The following is a 27,206-nucleotide window of genomic DNA, read 5'->3' on the forward strand; positions in this document are numbered from 1 at the left end:
AGTGGATTTTCAAACAGCTGTCATATCAGCCACAACTCTTCTTTGCAGCTGGGATTTCCCCTTTTGGAAATCCCTTCCTCACTGGGACTGACCCTGTGGTATAGCGAGGTAAGCCTCTGCCTGTGCCATCAGCAGCCCATGTGTGTATCGGTTCATGTCCCAGCTGCTCCAGTTCCAGTTCAACTGTCTGAGAATGGCATGGGAACACGGTGGAGGATAACCCAGGGATCTCCCCTGCACCCATGTGGAAGATCAGGAAGAAGCTCCTAGCTCCTGGCTTTAGATCATCCCAGCTCCAGCCACTGTGACCATTTGAGGAGAGAACTAGCAGATGAAAGATCTGTCTCTTCCTCTCTCTGTAACTCTGCTTTGTAAAAATAAATATATATTTAAAAAATACCCTCCTTAGTGCTCCCAGATCCCCAGGGAGCGACTTGGCTTTTGGTTCTGCTCCAGGTATGTGTCCTTGCTGACAGTGGACCCCCAATGCAAACTTCAAACTTATGTCACCCTAGGTCAACTTTTAATGATGTGGTCATATGACTTTTTCAACAAAAAGACAATAAAGGAAAAAGAAATGGCATAACACAAACAGGCTCCAAGGGAGTGGTTGACGTATTACTCTTCAAGATAAAGTGCATTGAGGAGTGTTTCAGGTGAAGTTTAAGACAGTGCCATCCTTCCCTCCCAGTCCTATTTCAAGATTCACTATAAATTAGAAGGGTGGGCACTGTGGCATGGTGGGTAAAGCTTCCACTTGCAGTGCCAGCATACTATATGGACGCTGGCTGAAGTCCCGGCTGTTCCACTTCTAGTTCCTTGATAAGGTACAAGAGAAAGAAGCAGAAGATGGCCCAAGAACTTAGGCCCCTGCACCCACTCAGGAGACCTGGAAGAAGCTCCCCGCTTCTAACTTTGGCCTTGCCTAGTCCCAGCCCTGTGGTAGCCATCTAGGGAATGAACCAGCAGATGGAAGACCTCTCTTTCTCTTTGTAACTGTCTTTCAAATAAAATAAATCTTTAAAAATTTTAAAAAATAAACTCAAGTATACACTGGCAATGATCAGATTGCACAAATGCCACATAATGCACTGGATCAGTGATTAGCAAATCACATTGAATCAGACTCACTGCCTGTGCTTCCAAATAAAGCTTTATTGAGACCTTCTGTGTCCAATCATTCACATGCAAGAAGTGGTGACCTTTGCGGCCACAATGGCAGAACAGACAAGACAAAACAGAGAGCATGACCCACACAAAGTTTAAGACACTTCCGGGTAGGCTGAGTGTTTGGTCTCATGTTGGGACATCTGAGTTCCACGGCTCAGTGCCTGGGTTTGACATCCAGCTCTGGCTTTGCATTCTACCTTCCTGCTGGTGCGGACACTGGGAGGGAGTAGTGACGACTAAAGTAATTGGGTTCCAGTCACCGATGTGGAAGACCTGGATTACGTTCCAGCTCCTGGCTTCACATTCCCCTCCCCTTGCCCTCTGCTGCAGGCACCTGGGAAGTGACCAATGGATGACAGCTGCGTCTGAGGTTAGCATTTTGGGGCTGCAGCTAAGAGAGTGCTTGGGGTTGTTGGCTTCCATCAGAGGGCCTGGCTTGAGTCCAGTTATTCTGCTTCTAATCCAGCTTCCTGCTAATGTGCACCCTGGAGAGTAGCCAGTGATGGCTCAAGTACCTGTGCCTGAGCCACATGGGACTCCCAGATTGAGTGCTGGGCTTGTGGCTTCAGTCTGGTCCAGGCCCAGATATTGCAGACATCTGTGGGGTGAGCTAGCAGGTGGAAGATTCTTTCTATCTGCCTTTAAAATAAAATGAAAACAAACAAAAAATTTTTAAATGGATTTTCATTACATGGTCATTTATAGAAATAGTCTGAACACACAAGGCACCTAGAGGTCTTGCTAAGACACCCACTTTGTTTCAGTAGAGTGCAATCATGCATTTCCAGCAAATTCGCCTGTGAAACCCAAAAGTGGGGGTGATACCACGTGGGGACTGGACAGGATCTTTCATTCTTCTATTGATGAAAGCTTGTTTTCCATGTTTAAAAATAACAGCCTTGTATTGTTCATGGTTTAGCTGTGCATATGGCTTTTTAAATTGTGAGGCACTTGGGGACACTATGCTTGGCTTCCCCTGTCACAGGCTCATGAGTAAGGAAGGAGTGGCTGCCCTGGTTGCTTCCCTGAGCCTTTCTGTACTTGCTGGCCCTCTGCAGCTCATAAAACATTCAAAGCCTAATTTGGACTCATTCTAGCAAAATGCACAAAATCCATGTACAGTGGGATAGTGGGGACGGAGAGAAAGCAGGCTCCCAGAAGCCCTTGCCCTGCCTGTCCCTCCCTGCCCAATACACCCATCCCTTCTCCCTTCTCAGGCCAGGGACAACACAGCAGCCCCCTCTCCTGCTCCTCTTCAAAGACTAAGAGTACCTGTACTCTCCTTGCATTGAATGCATCCTCAGTGGCAAATTCATATTTAATCACCTCAAAGTAAAAGGGTCAGCAAGATTATTCTGACCCTTTATGATTTTGCCCTCTCCTCCTATCATCAATAAATGAATTATGAAAACATCATTTACTAAATGTGGCATAGTGTGGTATGCTCCCCAGAGCTCTGAAAACTGTGCCTGCCAGGAAGGTCCTGCCTTCCTCCTCCTCCAGGCTGCCGACTGACAAGCATTCCTCTGCTTTCCAGCTGCACCTGTAGGGCCCTCTTCTGTCGGAGGAGCTCAGGAGGCAGGTTGAGGCAGGAGCAGGCCCCAACATCCACATCATTTATCTGCAGCACCTCTCTTGGAGAAGGCTGCTTGAATGAATCCAACTCCACTTTCAAGAAAATGCAGAGTCTCCTGTTTTGTGTATATGTCTGAGCAAGCACACTGCTGATGCTTCGGTTACTATCCGCTTCTGGGAGTCCTCGGGAGACCCTAACGCTAAACTTGCAGCAAATGGCCAGGTTTGCAGGAGTGAATGGTCTTTCACGTGGTGGTGCACTTGAGCCCAAGGGGCATATGAGGGAAGTGGGTGCACAGCAGTTCCAGGCTCCTGTACCCCTGAGTAGAGAGCAGCAGGCAGAAATGACGGCCTTCAAGGAAGCTGTGAGGCATAGGGATAGCTGATGGCAATTCACAACCAGGCCCCTGCTTCTCCTGGGGTGGGATGTGCCAGAGCCCAGGCAGGGCCTCTCACAGACAGGTCAGGCTGGGAAACCAGAAATCTGCAGCATTTCTGGCCTCTCCACTCAGGGATCAGCATGGGTACCCCCTTTCTTCTCTAAGAGGCAGGTATATCTCTGAGAAGAATATGAGGTGGAGCTAAGCTGCACACGGCAGCTGTGAAAGTACAAGAAAGGCCAAGGTGTACAAGGTGCACCTGGGCTGCCACCCTGGGGGAGGATCTGTCAGAAGCTGCTCCAGGGAACACGGGGAATCACAGCTCAGTGAGGAGGTACCATATTCTAGTAAGGGTTTCACCTCCTTGTATTAAAGTCGTTCCCATGTACTAACACAGAGCTGGCCCCACAGGCCTCTGGGACAGCACTCAAACCTGGCTTTGTCTTGCTTCCTGTTCTAGGCTGAAGGATGGGGTGCAGTGGGTGCCCAGCTCTGGCTGCACTGGCCCCCTGTGCTCACCACTTCCCCTCACCCCTCATCACATCCACAGGCACTGTCCCTGCCTCTAATGCTCTTCCACAGCCTGTGGGGATCCTGGCCAATAGGGCACCACTAGAAAAACAAAACACATCAAGGCAAAAGAAGTCAGTATGTCAGGAGCCGTGCACTATAGCCACACTGAAGCCATTTTGAATATAGACCTATGGGACAGTGGAAAACCCCCGGTTGGCTAGATGCTTGGGAAAGAAGTTATGAAACTAATCACACGCTTAGCTTCAATTGTTCCTAGCAACTGTTTCAGAATGTGATTGATGCTGTACTTACCAACATCTTGTTACTGATTACCTACGCTATTGTCGATATGTTGGTTACTATTGTTGATATGGTGGCTGCTCAAGAACAATCGGTCTTGAGACCATGGCTTGCGTCCCAGTTTCTCTTTCCCTGAGCCTTAGTTACTGAAGAATATAAAAACCCTCAGTTGAAATCAATAAACTGACAGCTTGATCAGACCTACTGTCTTGCTGTCCATTCTTCGTGTCTCTTGTCCCTTCATTCTCTCCTAGGTGGCTGCGACCCCGTTGACTGTCCTGCTGGACAGGACATCAGTATAAAGAGAAAACAAAACAATTGTATTATCTAAGAGTGCTTCTCCCGATATAGCCTCAAATCAGGCCCCATTTCTCAGTCTTAGCAGTAAAAAGTTGTGAGTCGTAGAAGAAAACCATAACCCTACAGGTTCTCTGTGTTCCTGGGGCCTTCTCAGCACTGCCCAGCTAAGTTGCACCCCTGGGGAAGCTGGAGCTGCTTCCAGCAACACCTGCCCACTCACAGAGCTGCAGCTGAGCTATGCCACCATGCCTTCCCTTGAAGCACCTGAGGGACAAGCCTGTGAGCTGCAGATTCCCAAGGGATGTTGCAGTATGCCAGAGAGGCAAAGAAACCATTTGACACTGCAGTTTTAGGGTGCAGAGACAGCACGGGGCTGGCACACAGCAGGCACACAACAGGTGGGAAGTAAAAACGTGGATCAGGCCCATCTGGCTGGAGCTAAATGGATCCGCTGTAGCCCTATCTTTAGGCTGGTATCTGTCAACCATCCAAGGCGCTGGGCCCATCTTTCCTTTTTTTCTCCCTCTCTCTCTTTCTCCATTCCTTTCTTAAAAAAAAAAAATCCAGGGACAGGGAGAAATAGACAAGAGAACCTCTCACTTGCTTATTCCCTAAATTCCTACAAATTGCCAGGATTGGGCTTGGCTGAAACCAGGAGTCAGAAGCTCACAATAGTCCTCTCACATGGATGACAGGGACCCAAGTAGTTGAACCATCTCACCTGCTGCCTCCGAGGGTCTGCAATGGTGGGAAGCTGAAATGGGGGGCCAGGGCTAAGGATTGAACCCCAATACTGTGACACTGGACATAGGTATCTCAGTCATTAGGGTAAGATGCCCATGCCTGGCTGCGATGTTCCTGACAGCCACCTAAGCACAGCGCACTCCCAGTCTCCTGACTCACTCCAGGACCATCAGATTGTGGTTTCTGCTCCCTTGGCCACAGCCACATGTTCTGATTGGATTCCCTCTCTCCCTCCCTTCTCTCTGCCTTTCTTTTGTAAAGAACCTATTCATTTTGAAATTAAGGGCTACAGAGCAAGAGAGAGAAACAGAAAGATCCCCCACCCTCTGGTTCACTACCCCAGATGACCACAACAGCCAGAGATTGGCCAGGTTGGGGCCAGGAGCTTCTTCCAGGTTTTTCTCATGGGTGCAAGGGTGAAAGCACTTGGGCTATCCTCTGCTGTTTGTTCCTGGCCGTTAGCAGAGAGCTGGATTGGAAGTGGAGCAGTGACCAAATGGCACACTGGTGTTGCAGGCTGCTGTTTACCCCACTGTGGCACCACACCAGCCCTGACTGGGTTCATTTTTAATTCATCAAGTATTCAACAAAACAGCAAGAACTTCTTCTGGTCTCCAGCCACGCAGGAAGAAGGCACAATACTGAGAGTTAGACATAGGCTCCAGAAGAATGTCAACATGAGTTAGAGGCTTATTCAGAGGATCTTCACAGAAAAAGCACAAGAAGAACAGACAGGTGGATGGGACTCTAAAAATAAGCATGAGGGAACTGAACTTCCTTCTCCACGTACAACAAATCAAAGGGAACTAGTTCACGTGACCCAAAATCTTCCTGGATTTGCCTAAAGAAATCTCTAGAAAGTAGCCACCTGCTTGGTTCACTAGAAAGCTACTCAGGGAATTCCATGGTACTGTGGATAGGTGCAATAGGCACAGGCAGACTCCCAGGGGAGGCAGACAGGGGCACAGGAGCCACCAGATCTGCTGCCTTCTGGAACCAGTGAAGGAGACTGCAGCAAGCACAGGGAGCCAGGACAGTGAGGTCCGGACTGCCCAAGCTACACCCAGAGGATCACAGTCCTGCCCCAGAATCCCCAGAACATAAGGAACAAAGATGAAATTCCAGGCCCACTCCCTGACACCTATATGCACTTTGAGCCCCTTTTCACAGGTTCCCTATAATTAGGAATGCAAGCGTCATCAGAGGAGGACAAAGATAGGGCAGGACACAGGAGGGAAATTTCATCTTGGAGCAAAGGGCCCCCTTGTGACTCACCTCCGAGCAGAGCCATTATTACTACTCCCTTCCCATAGACTATGTGGATTAGCAGAAGGGAATGGAAGGGTCACAGGTGGTAACTAGAAGGGAACTCCGTGGCTGGGCAAGGCAGGGAGGACCAGCCAAGGTGAGAGGCCCTTGATCTCCCACCAGCCTCACCTGCGTTTGAGAAGGTCTGAAGGCGGCGTCAAAGCTGTTCTGCAGGGAGTCAAGGAAGGGCTGAACCTTGTAGAGGCCATGCGTGGTCTGGCTGGAGCGGAAGGCCACGACGTGGAAGTACTTGAGGATCTTCTCAAAGCGGGCCTGGCTCATGACCAGGGCGAGGCTCCGGTTGCTGTAGAAGCCACCGCTCCAGATGCTGAGCACGGACTCGCAGTGGGAGATGCTGGTGGAGATCATGTAGCCCAGGAATGCCTTCATCTCCGTCAGTGACACCTCGGCCCAGGCCCCGTCGCTCCCGAACCGCTCCTGGAACTTCTTGGCATACATGTTCGTCTGCACCACCATGTTCTTGAGGACATTGTCTGGAACGAAGAGCTGGAAGAAGTCCACAGCACTGGCGCTGGAGGGCATCTTCCGGGTTGGACCTGGAACCCAAAAGCAGGATGAGTGTTTATGACAACCATTCCCAGGGCCCTGGCTCAGCATGTGTGCGGTTGCTCCATGCTCCAGCTCCCTGGGAAGCCAACCTCTTCACCCCTCAAGCAGGGGCCTTCAATGCTGCAACCCAGAGGTTGCCCTGGGCTTGACTATATGCTTTTCCTGGACTTCATTCTCTTGTAAGTTTTGTAAACAAAACACTTCTACCACTTAGGGCCTGAAAAAACTCCATCCAGAAAAGACAGCAATTTTTATGATGCATTCCCCACAGGGAGACTCCAAATTTCTTAGTGAGTGAATATGAAATAGCTTGGTTAATTTCAGGCATGTCAGAAAAACCTCACTGATGGTGACAAACGCAGTGCCTTTGAATACATCCACCGAGAGATGTTCCTCAATCTATGATGGGGTCACACTCCTGAGATACCCAATGTTACACATGTTGTTAAATTGCAAATGCATTTAAATATCCAACCTGCTAATACTCCAGCTTAGACACTCCACACACCATCAAACAACAGCGGCTTAATCTCGTGTTCATGCCATGAAGAAAAAATCTCGCCAGACTCACTAGCTCAGAAAAAGATCAGAACTCAAACTTCGAAGTATAGTTTGTACATTATTGTTATGCTAGCTTAACTTGGGGATGGGTGTGTTCTTCTTAAAGAGCTGTGGCTTCCCACTTCATGTGGTTACCTAAGGGGACCAACAGCATGTGGGTATTTGGGGGTAACAGGCTTTGTTCTCACTGTACACAGATCGCAATTTCTTGTAAAAGCATCCTTCTAAATTTTAATTATTGCTCCTCTTAACCTTCCTTTACTTCTGACATGATCTCTGAAAAATATACTTTCTCTAGAAAAACTGTCTAGAATGCACACAAGATAGCCCAGGCTTTTGAGTCAGGTGGACAGATTTGGGGAGTTGGCACCCCAAATTTACTTCTTGCTAACTGCTCAGTCATGGATACACTTCTTAAATGTCTTCCAGTTCTAGTTTTCCTGTGTGTAAACTGGGCTCAGGAATACCTATTTCAGAAGGCAGAGGGTGGGGTTGGTGCTGTGGCACAAAAGGTAAAGCCACTAGCTGAAACGCTAGCATCTCATGCTGGAGTACTCGTTCGAGTCCTGGGTGCCCCACTTCTGATTCAGTTCTCTGCTGATGCATCTGGAAAAGCATTGGAAAATGGATGAGTGTTTAGACTCCTGACACCTGAGAAGGAGACCCGATGGAGTTGTGGCAATTTGAGGAGTGAGCCAGTGATGGAAGATTGTCTCTCCCTCTTTCTCTCTCTTTAACTCTGCCTTTCAAATAAATTTTAAAAAAGAAAAATGTTCATGTAACACCAGCAATATTCTTAACAAAGCACCTGGCCCTCAGGTAGGAACATAATGCAAAGTCATTTCACCAAGGTATTAGCCATTGGAATTCATTGCCCCCAGGCTTTCAAAAAGGACAGGGGCTCAGCGTAAACTGGCATGTTCACTTTCATCAACTACTTTTTGCAAGAGGCTGTTCAGGTATCCTAATCCACTGGGTCTTGGAGGAAAGAAGGCAAGACAATGTGGACATCTGGGGTCCCACCACCACCCTATTGGTAAGCATTTTACTTCTGCAAAGCCTTGCAACTAGGGTGGGGTGGGACCCTAGCTCAGGGTTGGTGCTGAGAGAGGACATCTGCCTTCCCTGCACTGTGCATGGTTTCCTTACAGGTGCATACAATGCTGGGAGAGGATTACAGATGAGCCCAGGTGAGTCAGTTGCCTCCACCTGCAGCAGCCTCATTAATTTGTATCTCAACTCTCTGGCCTAAGACAGGAAAAAGACGCAGGTATCTCAGAGTGTGTCCACAGCCAACCTGCAGACTCCCCACCATCCTCACTCCATGCTCCAATCCCCCTAGAGTCCTCCCTGAGGGTCACTTGTAAACTGCTCTTCGTCCTCTGGCCCAAACGGACCAAGCCTGCTCTCTCCCTTCACACAACCCACTGCAAGACCACAGATCCGGAGACCGGGACTGCTGGTGCCTTTTACTCCACGGGGAGGAAAGGCTGGCTTCATGGGCCCTTAACTGCAGCCTTCTGAGACTCAAGCACTCACAGAACGGGGCAGAGTCAGAATGTCTGTAACATGGACTTACATTCTGGGGGAGCAGAGGGCACAAACTGTCACCAGTTTGGGGACGTAGATGAGAACCTGTCAGTATTTTCAAACTAAGGTCGTACTAAAATGGGGAATTATTTATCTCCATACTGAATCAAGCAGGTAAGACAGAAACCAAAATGAGCTGCCTCAGCACAGAACTATCCCCGCCTCATCTGGACCCTGAACACTGCATGCCACAAAAGGACAATGTAGAAAACAGCAGCTCATGTCCAGATTGAGGCAAACCCCGCACATGCTGGCTTCCCACAGGGCCACAGGAAGCCACGAACCCCTTCTCTAGAGCCCTTGGAGAACCTGCTTGGCCTCAGAGAAAACTCCAAGGGCAGTTATAAGGATCCATCAGCCCCAGGGCTTCCTTTTTATTTTTACATATGTATTTGAAAGGAAGCAGAGTGACAGAGAGAAAAAATAATGAGATCTTCCATATGCTGGTTCATTTGCCAAATGGTAGCAAAACAGCCAGCCGCGGCTGGAGCTAGAGGCTTGGAATTCCATCCAGGTCTCCCAGGTACCACCTGCCTTCTTCTGCTTTCCCTGCATTAGCAGGGAATTGGATTTGAAGTGGAGCAGCCAGGGCTCAATTCGGTGCTCTAGTATGGGATGTGTATGTCATAAGGTCACAGCCTGACCTGCCGTGCTACAACACTGTACCTGCTATGTGCCAGCTATACCTCATGCTCACACTACAGTGTTTCATAAACAAGTTGCCAATAAAACAATTTTAGAATGTGGCATTTGAGCTGAAATTTTTTATAGGAAACATGGACCACAGAATATCTGTGTGTAGTTCCTACAGAATAAAAAGGACCTGCTAATAAAGATCCTGATTCTATAGCTTTGACTGGATGGCATGTGACGAAGAGCTGGTGCACAGACAAGAGGTGGCATGTCCCCTAGCCAAAGGGTATCAAACATTTAAAGCCTCCTTCAAAGCCATCCACTAATACAAGGCAGACATAAGCATGCAAGTCTAAGAGAAAGCCACTCCCATACAAAAGATTTTGCTACTGTTTGATGGCCAGCTCCTGTCCCTGACACCAGTACATGACCTGTTGGCGAGCATCTCTTGGGTAGCACTCTGCTCAGCAGAGGTGGCCCTGACTATCCATACCAGACTCCCCTCCTTCCATGAGCACTACAGCTGCATACACCTGGGCTAAGAACTTCCCCTCCTTAGCCTTAGCACACGCACCACTTCCCACCGTGGTCGCAACTCTGTGAGGAGTAGTGTCATGTAACATTCCAGGCACACTGGCAAAGGTTTTTGCCAGTGAACAGAGATCAGGCCATGCATGTCTGTACAAACTGAACAAAGGACATGGACTGCTCTGGCCAGACCTGGCTCTCAACAGTAGTAGCAAGACAACACAGGAAGCATCACAAACACTATGCCAAGCACAGGGGTGGCTCCGGAGTGAAACCTTAAAAGTCAGTCCAACGAAAGGAAGAATGTCCCCACACAAAGCCTCAGTGGGAAGTGATGCCCTGAGCCTGGAGGTGACAAGTGTATTCTGTGAGCATTTCTGAGCTCAGCCATGTCTAAGTGTGCCATGGCACCCTTCAACCCATGCGGAGCATGTGCAATCTCTCCTTCACCTCACCCTCTCTTCCCTTGACAAAATTCATCCCAAACCATGGGCCATCCTAGTCTTTCCTCAAGGATCCTGTTGCCAGCTATGCAGGAAGAATCTGAGCCTCTCTTTTACTCTGTCTCTCCTCTCTGTAAATCTGCCTTTTCAATTATAAAAACAAACAAGGAAAAAAACTGAATGGGGCTGGCATAATGATTTAATTGGCTAATCCTCTACCTGAAAGCTCCTACATCCCAGATGGATGCCACTAGTGTCCTGGCTGCTCCACTTCCCATCCAGCTCCCTGCTTATGGCCTCGAGACACTGCACCTGCATGGGAAACCTGGAAGAAACTCCTGGCTCCTGGCTTTTGATTGGCTGAGCTCTGCCGATAGCAGTCATTTGGGGAGTGAGTCAGCAGATGAAGGATGTTTCTCTCTGAGGGCCTGGCGCAGTAGCCTAGCAGTTAAAGTCCTTGCCTTACATGCACTGGGTTCCCATATGGGCGCCGGTTCTAATCCCAGCAGTTCCTCTTCCAATCCAGCTTCGTGCTTGTGTCCTGGGAAAACAGCTGAGGACGGCCCAAAGCCTTGAGACCTGTACCCATACGGGAGACCTGGAAGAGGCTCCTGGCTTTGGATCAACGTGGTTCTAGTTGTACTGGCTCTCTGTCTCTCCTCCTCTCTGTATATCTGACTTTCCAATAAAAATAAATCTTTAAGGGCCTAGTGCTGTAGCCTAGAGGCTAAATTCCTTACTTTGAACATGTCAGGATCCCATATGGGCCCCGCTTCCCATCCAGCCCCCTCTCTGTGGCCTGGGAAAGCAGTCGAGGATGGCAAGAAGCCTTGGGACCCTGAACCTGCGTGGGAGACCCTGAAGAAGCTCCTGGCTCCTAGCTTCAGATCAGCTCAGTTCTGGCCACTGCAGTCACTTTGGGAGTGAATCATAGAATGGAAGATCTTCCTCTCTGTCTCTCCTCCTCTCTGTATAGCTGACTTTGCAATAAAAATAGATAAATCTTAAAAAAATAAATAAATCTTTCAAAAAAGGGGCTTGGAGAGGGGGTAAAGGAAATCCCAGGGCCTATGGAACTATATTATAAAATGATAATAATAAAAAAGGTAAAATTTTAAAAAAGGAAAAAAAAGATCTTTCTCTGTGAATCTGTCATTCAAATATAAACAAATAAAACTAAAAACAAAACAAAACAAAACAAAAAAAACCAGAAACCAGTGCTGCCCTCAGGGCTTCCCGAAGTGCACTCCAAGCATGTACTCTGCAGAAGCAAAACATGCAAGCATGCCATGGAGGGGCTATATTCTTCTTAACTGAACACCACAACAAGCACTTCACTAAAGCAATGTGGTCCTCCCATTTACCATCCCAAGGTCCTGGGATGCCCACTCTGCAGGCGTGGCAGCAGAGGCTCAAGGTCACACCAGCTGGCCAACGAGGGTACCGGATATTCTCTGCCCCCCACCATGTTGCATCCCACACCCCAGCATCCAGGGCTCCCCAGATGGCTCTGTGATTTTACAAGTACTGTGTTGAAGTCCTGACTAGGAGGCTCTGGGCAGATGGTGAAGAAATGCCCCAAGCTGATGTCCTAAATGCACATAAACTTGGGGTTATTTTTCATGACTCAAAGGAACTCTGAGAAAGGAATGTGCGCTGCTAAGGTGACACTGCCACATCCCTCAGAAGCAAGCGAGAAGGATGCAGGGTTCAGCAACACGTCTAGTTGCCAAGATGCCAACACAGAAGCTTGGGTATTTCTGGGGGAAGTCACTAGTGGTGGATTCCTAGGGAGAGGTAAAAGCAGGGGTGCATGAAAAGCTCACACAGGCAGGGTGTTCTGTTTGCTTTGTTCCTGGCTCTGTCTTCAGAGCTTAGAGTGTCTGGCCCCAAGGAGGCACTTAGCAGATGTCTTGTTCAGAGAGAGCAAGTGAACTGATAAATGAATGAATAAGGGAGGAAATGAAATTAAATGCAAGGATGACGACGGTCAGCGCAGTTGAGAGAGAAGGTCAGAAGCAATGAGGTGCTCACTGGCAAACGAGAGAGGAGGCAAAAGTCAAGGTGACGGAGCTCATCACAGCTGGGCTTGGGCTGCACAGTCTTCACCAGGGTGAAGGCCAAGGGAGTATGTGTGCACCCACAGGTCCACATGTGCAGAATTGCAGGGGGAGTCTGAGCTTTGCCCGGGCCTCCAAGATCTCTGCTCTTACATCCAAACAAGATTACACCCAGCCAGAGACACACAGAATAGATGTACTACTATCTATGTAATGGTAGTATTAATGGCACTTAATAAAGAACACTGGGAAGCCCAAAGAAGCAAAAGCAAAAAAGGAAGTGGCCCAAGGCTAATCCTGACCACTGTTAGGCCCTGGTCACAGGCCAGAGAGTGGGAGATGGAGTCTCCAAAGAAGCTAGAATGTTCTGCAAGGCCTCAGGGGAAGGAGTCTGGCTCTCCTCAACCCACAGGGAAAAGGAAAGATCATGTGAGAACCTGCACCCAGACATGGACATGGGAGGGTGAACCTGGAGGCTCCCACCCCAAGGCCACAACCCTGGCTAAGAGGAGCTCCCTTTCTGCATGATCCAGGTAGGCGATGTGTTGACGTGAAGGTTGTGATGGTCATGAGGACAATAGGGAAAATATCATCAATGAAAACTATAAAACACATGTACAGGTGGGGTTCACTTACTCTCTGCCCAGCCCACAATGATTAGGCTCACGTGGCATCCAGGCCTAACCAGCTGGCTCTGCCTGGCCAGTGCAGGTACAGAGGATGGAAGGCATTGGGGGAGATCCTCTTCCCAGAAGGAGCCATTAGGACAGGACTTTAGCGATTGTACCAGCCTATGTTTTGGTGCAAGTTGCATCCTCCCCTCACTCCCCCAACACACACCACAAGGCTGGAATCAATGGTGCTATTCCTTAGTTCCTTTGACAGATCCACCAGTCACTCTCACTGTGAGAGTTATACAGCCCAGCCCTGCTGAGCCCAGCCTCAATGCTAACTTGGTGTGTCTGTGTATGTGCTGGGGACAGGGAGGGCAGGGTACCAAGGACAGCTGGAGTCAAGGGAGTGGAGAGAATACTTAGTGTGATCTTAGATAGGGTTCTCATCCCTCTTTCCACAATACCTGGGATATCCACAGCATCCCATAGACAGCTGGTGCTAGCCCCATCTCTGCATAGCTGGTCTAAGACAAACAAAGCACACTGGAGCTGCTTTCCGTTGGTGATGACCCATATCCCTCTAACAGATAGAACAAGCAGAGTGGATGAAATGATAAGGAATGGGGAATGCGGGATGGGGGGGAGGGATACACAGAAACAGACAAGGGCAATGGCCAGGAGGCCAACAAAGCAGCCCCATAGCCATGTGGATAAGGCAAGGAAGAGGCAGAAGCCCAGGTCCCAGCTTCCTGCTCTCCTGAGCACAACTAGGCTGAAGATACAGCCTGGGGCCACTGCAGACTGCAGAACCTCTCAGCAAGGAGACAGCGCAGAGGTGGGGAGTGGGGCAGGCAAGGAGCAGGAGCGATGGCCTGGCCTATGTCCTGTGACACCTCCCTCAGCAGAATCGGAGTGGGCCTGGAGTACCACCTGCGCTGGTCCCTATCCTGCTGGTTATCCACTGGCCTCCACAAAGGCAGCTCCACAGCCCCATCAGCTTGGTTTTCTCTAAAGGATTGAAAGCCTGCTGAAGGTCACTGTCATGAGCCATGGCCCTGCCTCCAGGGCCCCTATCTCCTTCTTCCTGGAACTGTCTCCTTTCTGAGACACCCACTTCCAGAGTTCAGCTCCAGGAGTGTTGCCAAATTTCATTTACTTACTGGCATATAAACAAATCATGTCTATTTATTTGACAAATGTGCATATAGCATATGCTTTTTACAAAAATTATTATTATTTATTTGAAATACAAAGCTATGGAGGGAGAGGGAGATGGAGAGGAAGAGGGACAAAGAGATTGAGAATCTTTTGGTTCATTCCCCAAATGGCCACAACAGTGGGTTTGACAGCCCCATCTCCCCCCAGGAACCAGGAACTCTATCTAGGTATTCCAAGTGGCACAAGTACTTGGGCCATCTTCTACTTCTTCCCCAGATACATTGGCAGGAAGCTGAATCAGAACTGGAGCAGCCAGGACTCCAAGCAGGGCCCAAATGAGATATGGCATCACCATAACCTGCTATGCCACACACCAGCCCCAGATATTCTGATTTTACATATAGACATGGGATTTGTCTGCTTTACAAATTATAACTCACTTATTCCTTGATGATGACTTTGTGGGATCCATAACATTACTAATCTTTATTCAAAGAGGAAATGGTCACAGAGATGCAAAGGGCCATGGTTGATGTCACACAACTAGAGGTGGCAGAACCACTCACATGGAGTCAGTGCTCTGACCTTCACACTGATGCACATCTTCCACAGTCCCTCCGACTTCCTAGTCCCAACAAACATGGCTAACACCTGAAGGATGCCAAGACAGACAGTCAAATGCCCCTACTGGCACAGATACAGGAAGCCAACCGCCAGTGATCTAGTCTCCTGTCTGTGAGCCTCAAGGCCCAGGGTAGCCCAGGCTCAATGTCCCAGGACCTCCTTTTCCCTTTTGAATCAGGATGGGGCAGGGGCACTCACAAAAGCTACCCAGAGCCACCCAGTCCTGGATTTACTTACTGATTCATCGAAACCTATCTATAAAATCACCTCAGCTCATCAAACTTGACTGTAACAGTGCCAACCTCAGACAGCTGCCTGTGCAATTCTTTAAATCGCAACTTCACCTTTGTAACATACACATTCTTCTCATTGTATCCAGTGGCAATACTGCTTTCCCTACAAGTGTTGAATCATACAGTTCAAGGATGCATTTCCTACAAATATCAAGCTGCTCTTGGATGGACAAGACCCAGCTCTGGGGGCAGCAGGGGTAGCTTCCACCTCAGGGAGTCAGGACTGTCTCCCAGCTGCGGCCAGCAGCTGGTAGCTAGATTGTAAACAATTGAGAGGCCCTGAGAACACTCTGTGAGGGCCAGAGATGCCAAGGTGACCACCACCTAGCCCCTGGCCACAGGCACATCAGTGATCAAGAGGACAGAAAACCAGGAACCCAGAGCAAGTTGTTTCATTATCAGTGCGCCTGCTGAAGACGGACAAGAGTCAGATGAATCCTTTTGGGAGGAAGCTCTTCAAAGGCACGTTCTTCAGTCCCCAAGGGACTCAACTGTGAGGTGTCCAGGGCTCACAGGCGATGCTAACCTGGATTCTGGAGGCCAGGTGGGTTGACATGTCTACAGAAGTTTCACAGATGAGGAGATAGACACAGAACTCGTGACAACCAGCTTGATGTCACCTGCTGAGTGACAGAACCCACATGTGAACTCACATTGGTCCTTTCATCTTTTTTTTTTAAGATTTATTTATTTTTTACTGGAAAGCCAGATTTACAGAGAGAAGGAGAGACAAAGAAAAAGATCTTCCATCTACTGGTTCACTCCCCAAATGGTCACAATGGTCTGAATTGAGCCAATCTAAAGCCAAGAGCAAGGAGGTCCTTTCAGAATACCCACATAGGTACAGGGTCCCAAGGCCCTGGGCCTTGCTCCACTTCTTCCCCAGCCACAAGCAGGGAGCTGGATCAGAAGTAGAGCAGCTGGGACATAAACGGGTGCCCATAAAGGATGCCGACAGGGTAAAGGATTAGCCCATTGAGCCATGACATTGGCCCCTTGTCCTTTTGTCTTAGAGGAGCACAGTGCTTCAACGCAGGGGTGCCTCAGGTGCCTCTAAAAGCTGTGAACAATCTACCTAAGCCCAGAGAATGAGGCCAGGAAGAGGAACATGGAAATGTAAAAAAATTTTTACCCCCAAACAGGAAGCTCCAATCTCCAGTGCACAGTGACCTATGGTGTCAAAAAGTGCCAGAACTACCTAAGTGACATTACGTCGTCTTCTAAGCAGCACCCGAGAGAACTGCCCATGACACATAGCACAGCAATTGTATCTCCCCTGATGTCAGCCCATGAAAGCACATATGAAGGCATTTATGGCTGAGAAGGCACAGTGCTCTGCAGCTCAACAGCATTCACTTTCTGACAAATACAGTTATGCAGGTGACACTGTTTGATTGCTGTTGGGCTTTTCTAGACCCACTTCCTGTTACAGGTGCTCCCACACTGGAGAGCTTATACACCTCTGCTCTTTCACTTCCAATCCAGCCTCCTGCCAATGCACCTGGGAAAGCAGTAGAAGATGGTGTGAGTCTTTGGAGACCCTGACAGAGTTCCTAGCACCCCACTTCAGACTGTCCAGTCATGGATGCTGTAGGCATTGACAAGTGAACTGGCAAATGAATGATCATTCTCCCCATCCCCTTTCAAATAAATAAATATTAAATAAATAAATGACTGCAAAACAGTAAGAATGGATTACCTAAACACTTTTTTTAATGTAAAAAATTTTTTATTTGAAAGAGTTACAGACAGAAAGTCACACACACACACACACACACACACACACACACACACACACAGACATCCCCTGTCTCACTAGACAAATGGCCAAATAATCAAGCTGGGCTGGGCTGAAGTTGAAAGCCAGAAACTTCTTATGAGTCTCTTATGTGGGTACAGGGGTCCAAGGACTTGGGCCATCTTCTGTTGCTTTCCCAGACACATTAGCAGGGAGTTGGATTGGAAGTGGAGCAGCCTAGACTCTGGTACCCATAAGAGATGCTAGAGCCATGGGTAGAAGCTTCATTTGCCTTGCCAAGGGACCAGCCTCATAAACTCACTTACACAAAGTATTCCTATGAAATAAAAATAAAAGGACATAAAGCCAGGAGTCCATTATTGTCCCTTCGCATGGTGTGCTCTCACCTTGTCCTTCATACTTTTCTGAATATGACTTCTGCAAATAACTGACCTCTTTCAGTATCTGGTTTTTACAAGGAGAAAAAGAAGAACAAATTATTTTGTTAACAAGGAGCACCAGCCATCCTAATAACACATTTAACCTTGCTTCTGGGGAAACGGCTGGTTTCATTTGCAAAGTCAGAAAGTAGGGTTATGAGATTTTTTTTCCCTGTCAGCACAGATGTTCTATGCCCCGGGGCCTACCTGGCTCTGGGTTCTTCATTACTTAACCAGGAGGCCAGGAGGGTTGCTGAGAAGTCAGTAGGTGTGAGGCTCAGCACCCAGGTCTCCTGGTACAGCACAACTCCTTCCCTGGCCACCAACCCAAAGCAGCTCACAGCCTTTCCACTCTCTGGGGGTGAGATCTCTTCAAAGAGTCCCAATTTCCACCCTCCATCAGACCCAGGTTTCCAAGAAGGAGTATGAAAGCATACAAGAGCTGGTGCTGTAGTGTTAAGCCTCTGCAGGTGGTGCTGGCATCCCATATGGGTGCTGGTTTGAGTCCTGGATGTTCCACTTCCAATCCAGCTTCCCACTGTTGTACCTGGGAAGGCAGCAAAAGATGACCAAGTCCTATGGCCCTTGAACCTACACGGGAGACCTTGAAGAATCTCCTGGCTTCAGACTGGTCCAGTTCTGCCTGTTGTGGCTATTTAGAGAGTGAACCAGCAGATAGAAGATCTCTGCTCTCTGTCTTTTCTTCTCACTTTGAAATAATGCCTTTAAAATAAGTAAATATTTTAAAAATAAAAAGCAGACAAGCAAAACTAATGCAGATTGAAAGCCACAGATAGAGACCTCAAGAGATGAATTTCTAATGAAGTTGGAAAAAAATAAAACAATCCCCAAAATGATAACAGGGTAGGCCAACACTTACCATTGGTTATAAATAGTCCTCTTTGTAACTCAGGGTATTGTTTGTCAAGACTGAGAAGTCAAAGTGGTTGTTGGCAGATGTTAGCAACATGTGAGCAAGAGCCTAGAGGGAGAGGTGTGCATATAAACGAGTGTTGTTGGGGTAGCTAATACCAGAGACATAGGAAAGCCTCTACCCCCTCCTCACCTTCCTACTAACTGTAAGTGGGTCCTAAACCTCCAAGGTGAAACTTCCACACTGGATGCCTCACCTGAGCAAAGGAACTTAACTCCTCACCATCTTAATTCTTCCCCTGCAAATTAAATAAATGGCCAGGTTGGATTTTGCCTTTTCAAAGACACAGCTGACCTTTCTAGTCTTGTTTTGAATAAATGGAAGATTCTCATAATGATATTGTAGAATATGCAGGAGGACCCCAGCAGAATATGAGACAGTGTCTCTCTTCCCTACCCCAAGTACAAACCTGTACAGGCAGCTGAGCAGCTGTCAGGGGACAGCTTGAATCCTCCCACCTACCAGCAAGAGGTAGGGTGGCTAAGAACCCAACGGCCTGATAGAAACTGCTACTTCTTAGCTAGCTGTTGATCTGGAGTGTGATGACTCAGTTTGCTGATCTTGTAGAACTGTTGTAAAGAATCAATGAGTGAAGGCGTAACAAAATGTGCTCAGGAAATACCAGCTCTTCCGACTGTGGCTGCTATTGTTATTTTCACTGTCATCCCCATAGCCTCTTGGTTCAACATGGAATCAACAGAGAGCAGAGTGTGGGCAGAGCATCATGGGATGTCTAAGTTGCGATGTGCTGATTCATTCATCTCTATATAGGTGTACTGCCAAAGGAGTGCCTTTTGGGGGAAAGATTGTTATTTACTTGTTTGAAAGATTTTCAGAGAGAGAGGGAGGAGAGGAAGAAAAAAAGCAGAAGAGGTGCAGGGAGAGAATCAATTTTCCATCCACAGGAAATGGCTGCAATGGCTAGCGCAAGGCCAGATGGAGGTCAGGAACCCAGACGTACATTTGGGTCTCATAGGATGTTAGGGGCCCAAGTACTCAAGCAATCTTCTGCTACTTTTTCAGGTGCATTAACAGGGAGCTAAAAGGAAATGGAACATCTGGGACTTGAACTAGTACCCATACGAGATGCAGCTCCACATGTAGCAGCTTTACCCACTGCACCACAATGCTGGCTCCCAAAGGAATACTTTAGAGAGAGGTTTTATGTAATCCTATTAGCATTCTTTGCTAAGGAGAGGATTCCATCAAACCTGAGACACTTCAGAGTAGACCCATCTTTCTGCCTCCTGCCCTGCCCTACCTTACCTGTGCTATCCGGGCTTTGTGATTCTTGCTCTTTGAGGTCTACAATGCCTATCAAGAACAGAAGCATCACCCAAACCAGCAGCCTCCTTTGCCAAGTGGGCAAGCTGAGGCCCTGGCTACAGGTTTCTTGTCAGATGGCCCCTGCGTCCATCACCACCATTAGTTACGCACCTCTCACTCTAACCTGCAGGGTCCCTGTCATGCACAGTTCCTGGGGTAGCACCCGAGCATGGTGCCTGGCTTGCTGGCTGGACTGGGCTGGGCTGGGCAGTGGAAGTGTGAGCTCAGATACAAAGAGGCAGTACAGATGGCCCCAAGGTCAGCCTCACCTCTAACAGGCAGCAAGGTGCCAGGATGATCACTCTGCCTGCTCCTCTACAGAATGAGGCAGTTGCACTAAGAGTGTCTACAGTCATTCTGGCTCTTCATGGCATCGCTGTTTCCCCCAACAAGCCCTGGATTTACTGCTCTTGCTGCTTCCTCTTTTTTTCTACCCCCTTGTTCAAAAGACTAGAAGAGGGCTGGGAGAGCATTTGTAGGGTGTTTAACACACTGTCCAGTACAGACCAGGTGCTTAGCACATAGCTGCTATAATCATGGTCGGCTAGCAAGTAAGGGCTCCGTTGCATAGGCAGAGCTGCTGCCCCTGGTCCACAGCATGAGCTCAGTTCACCTGGCTTCAGGAAATGGCCCTTCCAGACGCCACATGCATAATGGTGTAAGAGAACAAGCTTTTGACTCTCTTGAAACAGCTTTCTAGACATAAAGGGGAAGGTTGGTTTATCTCCAACAGCAGAAAGGGACAAAAAAGTGACAATCCAGGTGAAATGCTGACACTGAAAATACAAAGCTGGTAAAGGCAGAAGCTGTGATGGTGATGATGCCAACAGCACAATGATGAAGACCACATGGTACTCAGAGCAGGAAGGGCCTTGCGAAGAGAGTCCAGTCTGCAAATGCATCTCCTGCTGTGGAGCCTGCCCTAGCATCAGGCTAAGAAACTGTCTCTAAGAACACAGGACATGAAGAGTGGCTAGTCCACCAAACAAGTACCCTAGACAAGTGCCCAAGCTGCAAAGCTGGAGAATCCACCCCAAAGAGTAATCCTGGACTACAACAGAATAATGTGCATAAAGCACAGGGGTAGGGAAACACATGGAATAAGCACCAGCTATCATTAATGCCAACTGCCTGGATGCTAGCACTCTGAGTGCGTACCTTTTAGTGCAGACACAGTAATCATATTTAAGGCTCTTTCTTGAAAAATCAATAAGGCCAAGTAAGAATGTACTTCTGCCTTCTCTTTCTGAGGACAGATACGGTCTTTGGCGACACTGGCATTCCTACACTAGAGTGTCAGGTCAAGTCCTGGTTGCTTCCAATACAGCTCCCTAATAATTTGCCTGGGAAAGAAATGGAAGATGAACCAAGGACTTGGATCCTGGTAGCCAAGCGGAGACCAGAATTGAGCTCCTGGCTTTTGTGGCCATTTGGGGAGTAAATCAGCAGATGGAAGAATCTCTGTCTCTTCCTTCTCACACAGTTTCTCCATTTTGTTCTCTCTTTGAAGCTATGCCTTTCAAGTAAGCAAATAACAAATCTTAAGCCATGGCCTCCTTGTTGAGAGTGCAATTATGGAGAACTCAGCAATAGAGAACGTCACAAGTAACAAAATACACTCCCCCTTCTGAAATCCCAAGAGGCTGCAGTTATTTTGTGGGGGTTGACCACATACCTCTTGTTTCTGGTTTTAAATCACCACCTGGGAAATGGCACTGGGCTGCTCCGCCTCTCACCTCCCATGGCTTCTCTGTTCAGAGGTAGGCCCTCAAACAACACTGAGGAACCTTTGTAAGATCCTCCCCTTTGTAAGATGGTAGGAGCATGTCATTAGGTGGTCCCTTCACAACAGGACTGGCTGTCAAGTAGATGCCAAGTGCAGAAGAACAAAGCAGCCTCTCCCATTGCCCATCCGAAAGCCCACTCCTGCCATGCTTTTCTCTCTGCATTCCAGAAGCCCTGTCACCTGCAGGGCTGGCTCATATATGCTCACCTACATGCACTTGAGAGTGCCCAAGAATCTGCAAACAAAGGCACAGAGCACAGCCTGGAATCAGGGGGACAGGAGTAGGCTGGACTTTTTCATGATTGTGTGTGGCTCTCCATATGAAGATGCCGGCTCTTTCTCCATGTCTGCTTGCCCACCTGCGTCCTGTCTCTTTCGCATGATACTGAAGGCAAATACCCACCCCCACTACCCCAAGAAAGGCTCAGCTCTAGCAGGGAGGTTTCCCGGCCACTTATCAGACCTGAGCCCAGCCAACACCTCCTCAACTGGGCCACGTCCATCATGTCCACATGCAGAGTGTCTTTCCGCTCTGCATTCTCCTTTCTAAGACACCCGTAAGTCAATCCACAGACAGCAGCCATTGTCCGACATACCAAGGCATCGATGCCAGGAGATCCAATCACCAAGCCACCCCAAGTGTATCTGTAAAGCAGCTGCAAAGACCAGGGAGGCCATGCAGGAACACCCCTGGTGCCTCGTCAACAACCACAATCAACATTCTTTCTCACCGCCACTTTAGCCACTGTCCTGAGCTGACCCCCTCCATGTCCAGCCCTGAGGGAAGAGACCATAACCAGCTTGCCAGACCATCTCTTGCCTGCTGTCCACATAACCTGCTTTCATCTTTAATATCTCTCTCTCTGCAACCTGTGACCAGTACAGTGTCCCATCCTTTAGTCAAGCCACACCCTGGAGCCCTCCTTCTCCCTCACCTCTGCCTCTGTGTCCTCACAGCACTGTGTCAGAACCACAACCCCAGACATCACCAGACACCCCTCTCCATTGCTACACATTGCAGTCTGATGGTCAACCTCCTTGTCACCACATTCACTGTAGGAGTTCACTTTTTTTTATTAGTTACATTTATTTTTGATGATAGTTGATTAGGGTGATAAGGGTCAAGGGTTACAGGAAGGTGGGTGAAATCACTATTTCCACATTCTTTTTTTTTTCCTTCCTGTATCTGGGGAAAGGAGGGGGACAAGCAGAGAAACTACAGCCTAAAAGTCCACTTTTTTTTAAAAGTACATTTATTTCATTTTATGACGAAGTTTCATAGACTCTCGGATTTCCCCCAACCCTTCCCCATACACTCCCCCTATACTGAATTCCTCCATGTTGTTACAGTAGTACAGATCATAACCAATCATGATTCCTTCATTGCGGGCATGGACTATGCATAGAGTCCAGCATCTTATTGTCCAGATAAATTCAATAGTTTCATTGGGAAACCACTCCTGGTCTGAAAGTAGAGCTGACATAATATCATCCCCTCCAATGAAAAGCCACTAAATAACTTCAACAACTATTTACAACATCATGAAGTTAATTGACATGGTATTGAGTGAACAGTATGTTAGAAAATGCAAGTTCTTAACCACATCCTGTGATTAGGCTTCATTGACATCTCAATTATAGTTAATACACAACCGGCTGCTATACACCTTAAAATAGTTATAGGGTACTATTCAGCTGTCTCGTGTCTATTTTCATTCATATACTTAGCAGCTAAAAGTATTCAAGTGTAATTTCTACTGAACTATGCAAAATTTAGGATAGTCCAAACAGGCTTATACCTCAAACAAGCCATATGTTAACAATTGAGGAGCAGAACAGTTTTAGGAGGGGTATGCAGAGAAATCTTCAATACCTTGATGAGGAGTAACTAATCTTTGTGTCCTACCTAGTTAGGTATATGTGAGTCCAAGCTGAGTGTTTCCTATCTATTTTAAGCTTTCCTTATTGGTCTCTATCTAATTTTTTTGGTGGGGCTTCCGGAGCGACCCTGATGGTCATTGCAAGAGAGGGTGGGGATCCAAAGTTGGAACTAAGTAAGGACCAGAGAAAGCTCCCCTCCCAAGTCCCAAAAGAAGTTTACTGTTCTGTTTCTGAGGACCGCTCAGGGCTCCTGGCTGTTGTTCTGATGACATTAGATCCTGTGAGGAAGGATCTGGGCATCTTCCATCCCATGTGGGAGATCTGAAAGGGAATGGATGACCTCAGAGTTCTCAGCCTACGAGGGCATTCCAATTTCCCAGTAGTCTCCTTGGCAGTTGGGATATAGCCCTTGGTACCCATGCTGATAGTCCTAGGTGAGGATCCGGAGTCTCCAGGGTTGGGATACAAGCCTCCTCCTGCCCTCCTGCTCCACTCTGGGGGTCCCCACCTGCCCCATGCACATGACCTCCTGTTAAGAAGGCATTCTTTCTTTTATTTGGACCCACCCCTTGTGCAGTCTTCCCTTCCAATGCTGCAGCCAAGCATCCAGAATGGATGTGAGCGGCCTTTTTCCACCTTACTTCTCTCCTTTCCTATCCTTCCCTTCACCATCCCCCAGTCCCATGAGGCACAAGGTACCAAAATGATCACCCACAAGCTTGTCGTAGTATGCTGGGCTAGGGAGCTCCCTCCTAACTGCCTCATACCCCACACATCCATTCTCTAAAGGGCTTACAAACTCTTAACTCAGCTGTGAGCTTTTTATGAAACTTCCTAATGAATTTTTTCATCTTAAAAGCAAACCCTCCTTACTTTGGGTTCTCAAGCACTTCACATCTTTCTCATACCGGGTCTAACCCTTCTGCTGTAGACTTGGAGTCTCTGCTTTAGTACTGCTCCATTCTTCCTAGTGAGTCCACGGCATCACTGCCTGCTGCAGTGTTTTCACCAGCGGGAGCCCAGCAGGTAATCATGTAATCTGGTTGGTGGGTTTCACTGTGGTTACTGAAGCAGGTGCTAACCAATGCTCTGTGCATTTTGAAGTAGCCTAATGTTTTATACGACACAAAGTGCCTGAGCCAAATAAACAGAAGCCTACTGATAGAATTTAAGAAATGCCCACTAGTGGGGAATTTACCATGTACTGTAAGAAAAAGCATTAAGTGCCTGATACACAGTGGAAGCTAGACTGGACTGCACAGGGTTCCCTGTCAGTGGCTTTTGTGGACTGGATGCCCTGATCTCAAACAAACAGTTCATTCATTCACTGCCTTGCACGTACTGGGGTGACTAGCTGCCCAGGTTTGCACAGGCCTGGGGTTCAGGACTTTTTGCTCTGAGGCCAGGATAATCCTGGGTTACCCTGGGAAGCTTGGTCATGTGGGAATGAGAGATGGATCTGTTAGGAAAGTTTGTGCAAGGTTCCCAGGGCTCAAAGCAGCAGATGGTATTGCTATTGCAACGCAAGGGTGCTGGCCACTGAAACTTCCTCTAATGAGTTCGGCAGTGAGGTTGTCTGGTGATGACCCTGTGCCATCTCACCTCTGTCTCTCAAGACACAGTGTCTAAAAGCCTGGGAGGGAGCAACAGTAAGACTGTGGAGGGGTCCAGTACACTTCAGAAGGAGCTTGGGCCCAGCAGGTGCCTGAGTGCACCTGTCTCCAGCCTGGCCATCGGCTGCCTCCACTGGCTTTTGCCTTCAATTCTGCCTTCACAGGCAAAATCCATCCTGGAGGAAGGTGCTCTATACTTACGCCTTGTGGACCAAAGGCCGTGTGGACTGGAAGGATGAGCAGGGAAAGGGACAGTGCCAGTGACAGGGGAAGGCAGATTAGGCTCAGCCATCCTCCGTGATTTAAGGAATTGGCTTCAGTTGGGGGTGGGACTTGGGACAGGATAGAATGCCCATCCTGACAGTCAAGCACAGCTTAAGAACTCCTAAGTTAATTTGCTTTGCTGTGTGGAAAGATTCCTGATTTGCCGGTTGGTGTGTTGGCTCAACAAGCTAATCTGCCACCTGCAAGGGTTGGCATTCCATATGGGCACCATGTGGTATCCCAACTACTCCATTTCTGATCCAGCTGCCTGTCTATGGCCATAGAAAACAGCAAAAGATGGCCCAAGTCCTTGGGACCCTGCACTCATGTGGGAGACCAAGAAGAGGCTCCTTGATCCTGGCTTCGAATCAGCTCAGCTCCAGCTATTTTGGCCATTTTGGCAGTGAAGCAGTAAATGGAAGATCTCTCTGTCTCTCCTTCTTTCTGTAAATTTGTCTTTCAAATAAAAAGAACAAATGTCTTAAAAATATTCCTGATTTGAGGAAGACATGATACTTTTCAAAGAAGGTTGGTAAAACTTGAGGATGGCAACATGCACAGTATTGGCTGCATATTTCAGTCACTTTCAGTTAAGATGACCAAGTCTTGTACCAACAAGACACAACAGCTGTAGAAAGTGGCATGCTTGTTAGTACTTTGGATGTTTCAATTTTGAATTGTTTGGTGAAATGCATGTTTTTGTTTTTTAAACTGTATACATCTGGGCCCAGCGTGGTGGCCTAGTGTCTGAAGTCCTCACTTTACACACGCTGGGATCCCTTATGGGTGCCAGTTCTAATCCCGGCAGCCCCACTTCCCATACAGCTTGTGGCCTGGGAAAGCAACTGAGGATGCCCCAAAGCCTTGGGTCCCTGCACCCGCATAGGAGACCCAGAACAGGCTCCAGGCTTCAGGCTCCTGGCTTCAGATTGGTGTAGAGCCAACCATTGAGGCCACTTGGGGAGCGAATCAGCGGACAAAAGATCTTCCGTTATGTCTCTCCTCCTCTTTGTACATCTGACTTTCCAATAAAAATAAAATAAATCTTTTAAAAATGTATTCATCTATTTTTCCACACGTTTAACACTCCATTAGATAATGATACTAATAAATGGCAAGTAGAAAGTAGCAAAGAATAGAAAAAAATAAGCAAGCAAAAATCAAAAAACTTGTTATTCCTCAGGATATAAAGGTAGTATATACTAATTGAATCCCAAAGTGCTATTCTCATACCTTTTGATTACATTTTTTTAGATACTCTGTGTATTCCACAGATCAGGGAAAACATGAATTTGTCTTTGTGGGACTGCTTTATTTCATTAAGCACAATGGTTTCCAATTGCAACCATTTTGTCACAGATGACAGGATTTCACTATTTTTTTTTATGACTGAGTAGTATTAGATAGTGTATATATACTACATTTTCTTTAGGGAAATGCAGGTTTTGACTGCCTTGGGTGGAAGTGGTTCTGAGGAATTATGGTTTGGAAAACTCCACCAGAAGTTAAAGCATGGTGAAGTGAGACTCTGTGCAGGCATGCTGGCTTGAGACTTGTCCAGGTTCAAATCCTACCCTTGCATAGAGGACCAGGGTCCTGTGGCAAGGTGCCAACCCTCCTCATGGTGCTTTCCATCCTCTCAACAGCAACCAGGTATTGGGAACCTGCTGGACAGCTGTCCTGTGAGCCCTCAATTCAGCTTTTGAAATACAAGAGATCATGGTAGCACCAACATTTCATAAATAAGGTAATGGAAACTTAGAGGGCAGAAATACTTCATGCAAGATCACACATGTCAAAGAACAAAGACTCCAGGTCCATATGGTTTTCCCATGCTGCCACGCTGCTCTATCTTCTCGG

General features: G+C 47.8%; 1 protein-coding gene across 1 annotated transcript in view; it reads right to left on the reverse strand.

The window, feature by feature from the left end:
- PGBD5 (piggyBac transposable element derived 5) overlaps positions 1 to 27,206 on the reverse strand; it is a 74,341-nt gene that overhangs the window by 15,731 nt on the left and 31,404 nt on the right. The window contains exon 2 of the mRNA XM_004578550.2: positions 6,420 to 6,847. Within this exon, the coding sequence (XP_004578607.2) occupies positions 6,420 to 6,847 (428 nt within the window). The remainder of the gene's footprint in view (positions 1 to 6,419; positions 6,848 to 27,206) is intronic.

Source organism: Ochotona princeps, chromosome 10, assembly GCF_030435755.1.
Source record: "Ochotona princeps isolate mOchPri1 chromosome 10, mOchPri1.hap1, whole genome shotgun sequence".
Classification (NCBI taxonomy): domain Eukaryota; kingdom Metazoa; phylum Chordata; class Mammalia; order Lagomorpha; family Ochotonidae; genus Ochotona; species Ochotona princeps.